This window comes from Hylaeus volcanicus, chromosome 5 (assembly GCF_026283585.1).
Source record: "Hylaeus volcanicus isolate JK05 chromosome 5, UHH_iyHylVolc1.0_haploid, whole genome shotgun sequence".
Lineage (NCBI taxonomy): Eukaryota > Metazoa > Arthropoda > Insecta > Hymenoptera > Colletidae > Hylaeus > Hylaeus volcanicus.
The window spans coordinates 586,982-599,681 of record NC_071980.1 but is presented as its reverse complement, the minus strand read 5'-3'; the positions used below and the strand labels follow the sequence as shown (position 1 = coordinate 599,681).

The 12,700-nt window shown below is 49.9% G+C and overlaps 1 protein-coding gene across 1 annotated transcript; it reads right to left on the bottom strand.

The window, feature by feature from the left end:
• Positions 1-358: 358 nt before the first annotated feature.
• On the bottom strand, positions 359-10,682 carry LOC128877603 (toll-like receptor Tollo). Its single transcript, XM_054125047.1, has one exon. The coding sequence runs from the start codon at positions 8,295-8,297 to the stop codon at positions 4,365-4,367; it is 3,933 nt and encodes a 1,310-aa protein (XP_053981022.1). The 5' UTR covers positions 8,298-10,682; the 3' UTR covers positions 359-4,364.
• Between the last annotated feature and the right edge of the window lie 2,018 nt (positions 10,683-12,700).

Genomic DNA, 12,700 nt, shown 5'->3' with positions numbered 1-12,700 from the left:
GTTTCGCATTCCTCTTCGAAGGCCTGAAAGAGGTGCGTTACCAATCCTAATGAAGTAGTTATTAGGAAATACCTCAAAGTCCAGGAAATGCGGCGATTAAAGTATTTTTCTCTAATCTCAGGTTAACGGCGTACGTTCTACTTAACGTGAATGTGCTCGATGAGTCACCTGTGGGTGATCGTGTTCTCTGATATGCCTTATCTACGATTCTTAAATATTTTCAGACATTTAGGTTCCATGTAAACATATTAAATTCAACGTTATTTACTTGAAATATTCGTTCCGTAACGACAAACATTTGTTCGATAGATCGATCATAAATAATAAGTACAATTTGTACAATCGATTCATTAAATTTGTCTCGTAACGTAACCAAGTAAAACAAATCGAACGTCGGTCGATAAGATGCTTTCGTGAAAATAACCCATAATTTGAAACTAGAAAATCGTTTCACGAGAGAGCAATAAATTTAACTCGCATCACCGATTCCCGGTATCTAATCGACAGTCGTTAGCAGCTCCTTTGCTCGAAGCGCCTATTAACGCGTCTCCGACTTCCAGGGGAATAATTCATTCGACTGTGGTCACTGTAGTAGGCATTCCCAATGACGAGCAATAAAAGTTTCATCTTGACCGTGGCAATAATAACCGCTGATTAGCTATCACCGTCGCGCTGATACGGACGTTGAAACCGTGATCGAGTTTACGAGGCGACAAAACCATTATCGATGCACAGATTGCGCGAAATATGGCCCAAATTATCGTTAACATTTAAATACGTTTTAAGATATCGAACGTAAATAAGAAACTAAACAAAGAGAAATATTCTTACCTCAACAAAGATCGAAAAATGATCGTAATAATGTCGAACAAGGATGACTGCCACGTACGAATGAATTACAGGTTGATGGATGCGACGACGTGTGGAGGAACGAAGAAAAAATTCTACTTGTGCGTACTCTCGTGATTCTTTTTTACAAAACAAACGTGTTTATTTCTGATGGTTCTTTGCTGAAATGGAAAGTGGCAGTTAATTTAATTAGTCACGTAACAGATCGTGAATACAATAAATGCGTGATCCGATGAGCAGTATTTACAATAATACAAGTACAATCGATAAATTGCAAGATTTAGAAGTTTAGACGCGGCTCGAAACGACGGCCTGGGCACTAAACGTGTTAGGTACAACCTCGCGTATATGTGTGCACCTAGGCCCACACCCCGTGTGCTCGATATAATGTGCGTGAGTATTTACAACATGTTAGATATACACAGTATTTACAAGAGGATACTCTTCAAAACTTACGTACTAATAAGCGTTTGGCGACCGTTTTGCTTTTTTTCAAGACAGTCGTGGAAATCTTAGGAACGAGGTCTCGCGGAGAGACGTCTGTCTCTTTTCTCTCATTTCTCTTTTGTGCTCACACTCGCTCTCATTCTTTCCCTCACTCTCGATTATAGGCGGTTCCTCCTCGTCGTTAAATCTCCCCCATCGTAAATTGACAAACGGAACGACAGGAATGAGAACCAGTGACCGCAAGCTCCGTTTCTCGAGTGGAAAAAATACAATCGCATGTGTAGGAGTATATGTTTCGTCGAAGAGAGAGGCAAAATTCTTATCGAAACGTCGATTTCGAATAAAGAGTCGAAGGCTTGTTTCTTCGATAAAAATAAAACTGAAATATGTAATACGATATCAAACGAAACGTTAAATTAAATTTAATGTTAAAATTGAAATAAATTGTTCCAAAGGCAAAACTTATCGTTTGTTCCGTAATGCCTCCATTCCCTGTTTAATTTTCCAATAAAATTTTGCCCGTCTCTGACTCATAGTACGAAGAAGAGTCCGCCTCGAGATTCAAAGTTGGCGCAACGTCAACGTATCGTTCTCTTGTCTCGTGTTTCTTATCCGTTACATCGTCGTACGAGAAGAATACAGAATGCACTTTCACAGAACCTAATCGCAGGAACGCTAAGGTACTCGAGAGTCGCGATTATTAAACGAATCTCAAGCTAAATGTATCGAGAATAACGCGTTTCTTATTCTTTAGAAAACTATTTCCGTTAATTTCTGGAAATTGATCTCGTATCGATCGAAAGTCTGAATACCCTGTCGCGACCGCACGTTCCTCGTTCTGTCAACCAAGAGTTTCTGCAGCATCGAGTCGTCGGAGAAACCGTTGAAATCGTCGAGTCGACGCGTCGTAAATGGAAGAACATTAATCGAAGATAACAATGACGAGTCTATGGAAGACGGTAATATAAAGAAAAGCCTCTGTAACGCGTGTATTCAAACTTTCGAGCATCGAGCATCGAGCATCTGAGAATCAGAATCCTGTGCTAAATTCTACCTTGTTTTCATCAAATTAATTTCCAAATAACTCAAAATAAAACTTTTTCAACTCGAATCACGCTCATTCTCAGAACGCTTAGAGTAACAATTTTTTGCTCCTCTAAGAAACCTACAAACGTCTTCGGTAAACGAAGAAGCTTGGATGAACATATCAAGCTAATCATACGAATTTTAAACAGTTACAGTTATCGTTTGACGGCGTAAGAAAATAATTGGAGGATCGATTTCTCGCTAAATCGAGAATGAAAATAATACTGTGAATTTTTTTTTGGAACGTCAAACTTAACCCGCTATTAAAAATATGTAAAATTCCGATCGTTCGAGGAATTTAATCGAGCGATCCTCCAATTATTACGAGCTCTAATTATTTCAAAACCTTGCTCTTCTAATTATTTCAAGACGTAATTGGAGCGGAAATTTTAAAGTAACTCTTTGATTGCAACATTACATTTTTCCAAACAAACAACCAAACGAAGACGAAAAGAAAACGAAGAACCGTCGTGGACACCCGTTGCATCGCGAAACTCTATCATCCTGCGAGTTTCTCGGCGTCGACTTAACGTAAATAAAGACCGAAAATAAATAATGATGCAGGCAAAAAGTCCTCCAAGTCCTTCTTCATCAAGTAAATCATAATTAATTATCGATTATTTCGGCTAAACCGAGTGAATCGACTACCAAGTTACCGAATCTAAAGAGCCGATCGACTCTGCAAGCTGTGGTGGTGGTGCGTTTAAGTAAGCCTTTTCGGATCGGTAAATATACTAAAAAATTTCTAAAATGATTCGATACTTGGAGCCAAGGATGGTTTCTCTCGGCCCGGCGGGGATCGCTCAGGGCTCAACGACGAAAACGATCCGAATCTATGGTTCTCATCGACTGCCATTTCCTATAATTACTCACCGCTGTATCCACGCACACCATACATTCTGTACAAGATTCGCGCAAGAAGAAGCTCGCATCGTTCTCTCGGCTAGTACGTAAAAATAATGACTCGATCACGGTCCTGCGTAACGGGTCTCGTTCCACAGAAACGTCTTAAATAAACCTGGTCTCTTTGATCGATTAACTTTACAGGTTGCGAACGAACTAAACGCACGCAAAGCCTCTCGGCAGACGATACGGTAAGTCCTCGAGTAACGCGGATTTACAGGTACTCTAAGCACCATTCGCCGATATCCTCGCACATGTTTTACGTCTACGAAAGAATCCACGTATCGAATAAAGATAGCGCTTTAGTTACAGTCGCTTTGCTTGCCATTACTCTTTAACCCTCTGTTCAAATAAAGTACACATACATGTATCGGTAAGCAACTGGAAAGCTTCATTCGCGCGGATTAAAAAAATATATCGTGCATTTCTTTGCACTGTCATTGTCCGCGTTCGTTAATTTTTCTAACGAGTTGAAAAACGAATCAAAGGTTCATCATTTCATCGGGAACAAAACTGAGCAAAATCGATAAAACCACTTTCGTCCACCCAACCTAATCCTTCTCGCTTCTCGCGCCTCCTCGGTAACCTAGCAATTTAGCAATCACAATCTTACCCACGATTCCCCCTACTCGACCACAGCTTCGGAACTCTCCTGCATTCAAACATCCTAAGCATCCACTCTTTCCCCTTCGCATCTTTTCTAAAACCAAATTGCTCTAAAATGTATTCCCACGGAATCATAGATAAAATAAATGTTCCCACGGGTCAAAGATGACCCACGAGCTTCGTCCCTCGCATATGAAACCTCGCCGCCAAGTCGAGGACTTACCGTACTCTCATCGCAATCGCCCCAAAAACCCACCCTCTGCGCTCGAACGCGGAGAAAATCCTTGGTCGAGGGATTCTAGTGGAAGAGCAAACAGACTGACGCGCGAGTCGGAATGAAACTGTACAAATAGCTACACAGCACGCGTCTCCGTCGCGTCCCCGACACGGACAGATGAACGTATCGCACACCGGCTGATCTTAACTCCGTGGTTGTCCAGCCAGCGAATCGTCGGCGTCGCGTACCGTTCCTATTAGACAAAGTAAGTACGAGGCTCTCCCGGGGGCGCGTTGGGCACAGGGGGTTCGAGTATGGTGCTGTAATGATGACTACCCCTGGAGGAGAGGCTCGCAGGCCTCGCGCTGCCAGCGTTCAGGGCGCTGTAACCGCTGTGCTGGTGCTGGTGCGGGTGCTGGTGCTGGTGCTGGTGCTGGTGCTGGTGTTCCGCGCCGCTGTCCTCGTCCTCTGTTCTGCTGGACGCGGAGCTGACATAGGTGGACTGCGTGGGCGTTGGCGTGGGTGCGTGGACCGGAGCGACCAAAACACCATTAGACTTGGTCCATACGTCGCCAGCGGATGGAGCCGCGGTGTACCGCGCCGGGACGCGATTTCGGTCGTTTACCTTCTTGCTGTCTCGTCGTTTGCCCACGGAGTCGGGCATGGCGAACCGCAGCTTCTCCCAGAACCTCTTCTCGCCCCACACCACCACCGTGCAGGTCTGCAACAGCAGCTGCAGCTCTGGATCTCTGGCGGGCGTCTCCGTGGCCAACAGCACCACCACTCGTCGCTTCCTCGAGCTGGGTCTGATGTTCTCCAGCGCGGTTCTCAGCGCGGCTCGGAACTCCGCGTGCTGCCACTCGTTCGCCAAAAACACCGGCGAGAAGATGATGACGATGCGTCTGGCGGCTGCTGCGGCGGGTGGCACCGCCTCCTGGGGTCTGGCGGGCGGCAGATCCCTCCAGTGGAGGCACAGAGCCAGCCCGGATTGCTCCAATTCAGCGGCCAGGTACCTGGAGACAAAGTCCTCGTCCCGTTCGCTGTAGACGATGTAGCCGTCGTAGAGACGATCCCGTTCTTCGTCGGGCGGCGCGGTCATTTTGCCCAGACGCAGACCGTAACGTGCGTGCGCCCACAGCCGCACGTCCTGCCGAAAGGCGAAGGCCAACGCGACGAACAGACAAATAGCGATCACAGCCACCAAAGCGCCGGCTAAAAGCGGCACAAAGTTGCCACCCAACAGAGGGATTTCCTGGATTCCGCGACTGACGGCCTCCGTGGACGGGTCGCCGCAACGCTTCATAGCCTGCGCCAACGTCTCGACGCCGTCGCGGCAGTACATCTTCTCGGGATCGCCTCGATGCTCTGCCAACCAGCTGCGCAACTTGGCAGCGTTGCCGCACTCGCAACTCCAGGCGTTACCCTCCAGGGCGACTTTGGCGCGATCGCCGACGCTCGGTAGAGCCTCCCACGGCCGGAAGTCGACGATACGATTGCTGTCCAGCCGCAACACCTCCAGACCCTTCATCTTCCTGAAGGTCGTGTTCCCGACGGTGGCGATCGCGTTGTGATCCAGATAGAGCTCGGACATGCGTTCCAGCTGATCGAACTCGAAGCCCCTCAGCTCGCGCAGGGCATTGTCCTCGAGGTGAAGGACGCGCAGCGCGCTCGCGCCGTTGAACGTGCAATTGTGGATCGCCGCTATCCCGCTGTTGTTCAAAAACAACACCTCCAGCCGTCGTTTTCCGATGAATACGTGGCTACCCAGGTCGCCCAGCTCGTTCCCGTCCAGATAGATCTCGGTGGCGTCCATGGGGATCCGTTCGGGGACGTGTTTGTAGCCCGCGTTCGAACAGTCCACCACGTTGCTCGACCAGCTGTGATCGTGATAGCACGAGCAATTGTCGGGACAGGTCATCTCGCAGTCGCAAGCGTCGAAGTCGCAACAGTGGCACAGAGAGTAGCAGTGAGCGTCGTAACGACAAAGGAAATCCTTGGGTTTCAAAGACAACAGAGGTCTGCGAGGGGTTGCTCTGGCGAGCTCCATTTCGCACGTCACCGAGTCCAAGTCCATCACCCGCGGATGTTTTCGCGGTCGGTCCTCCTCGTTGATCTTCGGCAGCCATTCCATGGTGCAATCGCAAAGAATGGGATTGTTTCCGATGTAAAATTGCGGCAGTTCCGCGTCGTCCGAGACCGTTTGCAACTCGAGAGACGCCTCCTCGAGCTTCTTTATCTCGTTCCCGTACAACACCACCTTTTCCAGATTCCTCTTTTGCAGAAACGTGCCAGCCGCGACCTTGCGTATCTTGTTGTTGTTCAGGAACAACGTTTCCACGCTGTCCGGCACGTTCGCCTCGGCGATCTCGCCGATTTGGTTGTAGCTCGCGTCCAGCATCTTTATGCTCAGCGTGTTCCGCACCATGTAATAATTCCCCAGCTCGCTTATCTGATTCGAGTGTATATCCAGCCACTCTATGCTGGTCGGCAGATGACTGTAGTCGAACCACAGCAGCTTATTGTCCGACACGTTCAGCCAGAGCAGGGTCGAGAGGCTCGTGAACGCGCCGCGGATCTCCGTCAGCTGGTTCCCGTCCAGCCTAATCGCGCGCAGCACGGGATTGCTCGCGAACGCGCTCTGCTCCACGTGACGAATGTAATTGTTGGCCAGGTTCAGCACTTGGAGTTCCGGCAACGAGGCGAACGCCTCGCGGGACACGTTTTCCAATTTGTTGTCCACCAGTCGCAGCCCGTACAGCTCGCTCAATCCTGCGAACGAATCGTTGTCGATTCTGGACACGTGATTGTTGCCAAGGTCGAGGGTTTTTAGCGAACGCAGCGCGCGCACCGCGTACGGTATCTCCGTCAGATAGTTTCCGCTCAGCGAAAGATCCTCGAGACCCGTCAGATTGTCGAACACGCGATGATGAAGGGTTCTCAGCTTGTTCGTGTCTAAAAACAGTTGACCCAAAGTGGTCAGACCCACCGTGTGAGCAGGATCGAAACTCGCGATTCTGTTGTGCGAAAGAGTCAACGAGTGGAGATTAGTCAGGGAGCCGAAGCAACCGTCGATCAACGTGTCGATTTCGTTGTGCTCGAGCTTCAGAATCTGAAGGCTGTACAGGCCCTTGAACACGTGGGCGTCGATCCTCGTCAGACCGTTGAAGGACAGATCGAGAATGACGAGACGGACCAACCGTGAGAACGTGTCTCGATTCACCCAGCGATTCGTCAGCTCGTTGCTGCTCAAGTCCAGCACCTGTAGTTCGTCCAAATTATCCAACAGACCTGGCGCCAATACCGCCAACGAGTTGTTGCTGAGGATAAGTTCCCGTAATTCTCTGGTCTTGGCGAACAATTCCGGGGGCAACGCGACCAATCTGTTGCTGGACACGTTGAGCGCGCGCAGCGCTGTCAGACCTGCCAGAGCGTGATCGCCGACAGCCGCGATCGCGTTATCCTGGAGTTTCAGCGACGTCAAACCGTGAAGATTGCTAAGAGTGCGATCGGGCAATTCGCCGAGGTCGTTGTTGCTCAGGTCTAGCACCTCGAGGCTTGGCGTGCACGACTCGACCCAGTCGGAGAATCCCAGGGAGACGATGTCCTGTAACTTGTTGCGCGTCAGATTCAGACTAGAGAGGCTCTGCACGGGGCACAAGAGCTCCGACGGCAGGGTCCATAGATTGTTGTCGGCCAGATCGAGATGTTGAAGGCTCGTCAATCCGCGTAGGGCATCTCTGTGCAATTCCAGACTCATTGTCGACCAGTCGCTGTTGTGCGTTCTGACGGTTAAACTGCGTAAATTGTGCGCGGACGAAAACACACCGCCTGGCAAGTAACGGATCTTGCAGTACTCGACGCGAAGCTTCTCCAGCCGCGGTAGCGGCGAGAACAACCCTTGCGGCCCGTCGATCTGACTCTCGAAGAACAGCACGTCGCTGCACTCCAAGGCCAAAGAACCGATCGAGTCCACTTGAATGGCCGAGAGATTGCCAATTAGGCCTGGCACGTTGGCGATAGTCCTAACCCTACAGGCGAGCGCTTTTTCCCCGTCCTCTCTGTCCTTGTTCCACTCGCAGCCATTGGGTGCCTCGAGGCTGGTGATGCTGCGACCGTCTATCATGCCACCGCTCAGAACCAGACACCAAACGATCCACGGCACCGCTACGCGCCGACCCGGTGGCTCCATTCTGAGTATAGTCGCTGGGAATCACGTTTCCGGGCACGGGAACAAACGAACTTGATGCGATCGTGTCCTATCGTCACGCACTCATAGTCACTAGCACTTGCGTTCAACCGTACGCCCGGTTGTTACACACGGTGCTCGAATAACAGAAGAGAACAGGACGACACGATTGGTGTTGGTCGCGCCGTCGGCGTCGGGACAGGTATCTCGCACGGACACTATCGATTCGACGAACGTAAACACCGATCGGTCGCAACGGCCGCGAGACGCAACGCGATGTTCCCATGAACCGCTCGCGACTAGAGTCCGTCAGGCCCTCGTGAGAAACTACGTGCGCGGGTAACGAGTAAACGCGGAGCGGTCCAAGCGCGACGACATTCCACCAGGAACGTCGGAGAGCAACTGACTCCAACTCCGAATCTCTATTCCATCGACGGTCACGCACCCTGCATGACTGCCGGCGTGCAGTTACCCCCACCCTTTTGCCCCACTACCGGACCAACTTACCACCACCACCACCCACGGAACGATCCCCACCTCTGAGACAAAGTCCTCTACCTCTAAAAGTGAACACCGGTGACGCCAGGCTGCGAAACTTGCACACGACCAGAGAGAGAAAGACAGACGGAGAAACGAACGCGCGAGAGAAACACCGTTCCACGCCACAGGCGGCTTGCTGCCTCGGCGAAGATGCAACAAACCAGCTGACTGACAACACTACTTACTAGGTAAACACCAAACTGGTTCCTAGGCGTACGGGCGCGCATTTATCAAGCTGCTGCTTCTCCCCGTCTTGGAGGGCTTCCCTTCCCCTCCCTCACGTTCTCGTTTCTTACCTTCGAGCTGCAGCTCTCTTCGCAGGGTTGTTGCTGCTTAAATAGCCGACGAACGGTGGTTCGTTGCTTCTTTCGCTATACCTTTTCTTTTTTTTTTCTTTTTTTCTTTTTTCCAAACGATCGAACCCTGTGATTTGTCGTCTTCGAATACTACGCGAGGGTCCGATTTGCTCGTGCCACTTCCGGTCGGAAGAATGGAGACACGTATGGGGGCTGGTCTTGTTTAGTAGTTCTTCCCACTAACGTGATGTACACGTGGTTACCGTGCTCGAGACATTACGAATGACGATTCGGAGCATGGTAGAGAGGGACAAGTGAGCGTGAAAGATCACGTAGGCTTTGTTGGGAGCAATATCGATTAAACGTTTCTTAAGATCTCAAGGGGTAGTTGCTCGCGACTAGACAATTGGCGCCATCTATGGATCAACCCCTGAACTATACACCGACTTTTGAACAAAAAATTCTTTCATGCAGTCAGAGGAAAAGTTTCTTCGATAGTCTTGTCGTTATCGCGATATTATCTATCGCAAAGAGCGCAATCGACTTACTCGCGTTCGTTTCGTACGCTAGTTACTCATCCGTTGCACCGGAGTATACCTAAGATGATGAATCTCACCCTAGGTATACTGGAAGAGCACGAGAGATTACAAATTCCAAGCCACGGCGCGCGGCGTGCACGTACAATGACGAATCTAGGCGGTCGCGGATTTAGGGCGCGGGGGTTTCCAAGCTTCGTTACGTATTTACGAGTCGTCAAGGTGATATCACTTCCTCGTATTTCCCAGTCAAAGATTAACCACCTCGCGTGCCAATCGGAATACTCGATCAGTCCGACTAATCACTCGTTGGATTAATCGCGAGACGTACCGTTAGCGAGGCCTGTGCGAATCGTAATTAACGTATGCCAATACCTTAATCGAAAAATTCTATCCCTGCAAAAATATCGGAGAGCCCTTTGATTAATTATTTTAGGAATTCGATCTTTAGCTTTTTTCATTCGTAGCGATATTCAAATAGAGGGGTAATCTATCCGAGGAACACAGTTCCAGAAGAAAGTACACGCGAGTGCAGTTTAACAGGTTGATTTTATCAACGCCTCGCGAGCATGCGGAACAACAAGTTACAGGTGGTCCAGCAGAGTTTACGGTTTCGTTAGATTTACAGCCAGCAGAAGAGGCGGGCACGTTTCGCGTGGCACACTTTCCTCTTCGAACGGCCACGGTTTCCTGCTCGCTACTACCTATTCTTCGATCGTTCGACAATGCGCGTTATCAAACGAGGGAAAATCGAGCTGAAAGACTCGCTTGTCAAACATAGTTGGCAAAATATATTAAACAGTTATCCGCTACGGTGGCTGGACTCGAGATGCGATGCTCGGTAGCCGGGAACTTCGTTGCCAATGTATTTGTATTTTTTTATTTTATTTCGATCCGGGTTGACAATTCGTGTATCCGATACAACTTTGCTCGAACCAGCCGGTATGCTAAGCTTGTCTAGTTCTTTCCACGAAACTCCTTTATTTTCATGGCAATTTTTCCCCATATTGCCAGGATTCATGCAGGCAGCAACACCCCGTGCACGCACGCATCTCGCTATGCAATATCGCATAGTTATTCCAGAACGACGTAACAAGCTGGATCTTTGGAAACCCCCAATGTTTTACGGGGGAAATTTATTCAAAGTTACAGAACAGCGGCGAGAACTTTGTACAATAATGCTTGATATATCCTCTTTAATATCCCGGTCTCGCGTCGACCTGGACCAAAGGAAAATTCTCCCCAAGAAAGTCTAATCCCTTATTCCCGCGTACAGGTCCTTTCCCCGAGCGTGGAAGGACGATACACGTTTCCGCCGAAATCCTCTTTGCCCTAGGAAAGTTCATGCCGCGGATATCCTCAATGGGAAACCGAATCGCCTGGATGTTTTCCACCTAAGAGTATTCTTCGCCAAATTGGCCACTTTCTAGGGCAACATCTCGCACTTTTATGAAACTTTGGCGCACCCTAGTTTTTTGCGATTCTTCGATCTCGAAGGACTTTGAACAATTGTTTAAAATTGAAACAAGCTATCGTTTCGATCGCATGGACGGAAGTCGTTCATCGGGTCTTTCCGTCTCGCTCGTAAGGATTTCCGTCTCGATCGCGGGATCGATCGATCAGACGGATGGGAAGCAGCGAGCAGACGACGAAACGGACGTTGTCTGCACTTTCACTCGGAGGTCGGCAGGGGTTAACGACGAAAACTGTATCGTGTCATGGCGCGCGGGGGCATTAGCATATAACCCGAACCGATGGTATCCGATGGAAAGTATCGACTCGTCACGCTTTCGGTTGCTCTGCAGGGAACGTTCCCTGGCGTTTCGGTTCGAAAATGTGTCTGGCTGAGATGTCCCGTTCTGTTGCGAAATGGAGCAGACACAACGTTTCGCGTTTTACGCTGATCGCAGCGTAAAGAATAGCAGAGGAAATGAACGAGTGCGCGATACTTTGATCGCTAGGATGTGTAACGAGAGCAGTCGTGACGATTAACGATAACTGTGTAAAGAGTGAACGCTCGGCGCAGACTCCCAACGTTGAAACCACACCTTAGACACGACACCGTCCAATTTCAATGCTTCTACCAAGTCTTGGATCTTGGACGCCAATAACACTTTTAGCGTAAAACAATGTCTCTTTCTTCCCAAAGTCCCTAGCCAATGTCCCAAATCGTATCTCCGTCAGAGGTCCATTACTACCCCCGTCAGCGAAGAGGGCATCGACGGATCGCGGCTGATCGAATTCCCTCTCGCGCCTTCCAATAGCGTGTACGCCGCATACCAATGACCCATTCGCGACACGTGGCGAGTGCCAGACGTGTCTGTCCGGCGGCGAGCGTGTGCAGTCGTAGGGATACCTGAAACGGGATAGCAGATGCACTGGCCGGTGACGAGCTCGCCAGTTGCACGCGTTGGAAGGTGACGTTTCACGTGCATGCACCGTAGGACGGGTTCGCAGGCGGAGCTTTCGTGCTGGAAAGACCGCCTGCAGACCGCCCCTGTGTGTTCGTTTCAGCACCGTCGATGTTGCGTGCACGGGGTACACGAGCGAAACGGGGGCTCCTCGGATGGCGTTGAATCGAGCGCAGTCGGTGCAAGCGGTGCAAGAGGTGTAGCGGAATCGCCGAGGCTCGAGGAAGCAAAACTAGCCAGGGGAAACGAAAACGCAGAACCTTCAGCCTACCCATCCGGCATTAAACAATCGCAAGGCATTCCAGATTCGTCGAGAAAGTCCGTATCAATGACAAGCCTGGTCTCCAGAGCCGGACGATGCCTGAATATTTTAAAGGAACTCGCTAGAAGCCACCTTCGCTCCTCTAAATTGTCCAAAGTCGTGGTTCCCACGCTTGGCCGGGCGACGCTGTTCCATCAACGATTTCGCTAACGAGCCTGTATCTATACGCCGCTAGCTATTGGAGAATCTTGTTCCTCTGCTCCGTGTTCCTCGAGCCACTCCTTCGGGTCCACTGTTGGAATGAGACAAATATTTGGGTACAAACCGACCGGCGACAGGGCTTGATCGTTAGGGAGGCTTC

Bases quoted from the DNA above. Each gene is read 5' to 3' on its own strand.
- LOC128877603 (XM_054125047.1), bottom strand. From the start codon at position 8,297: ATGGAGCCACCGGGTCGGCGCGTAGCGGTGCCGTGGATCGTTTGGTGT.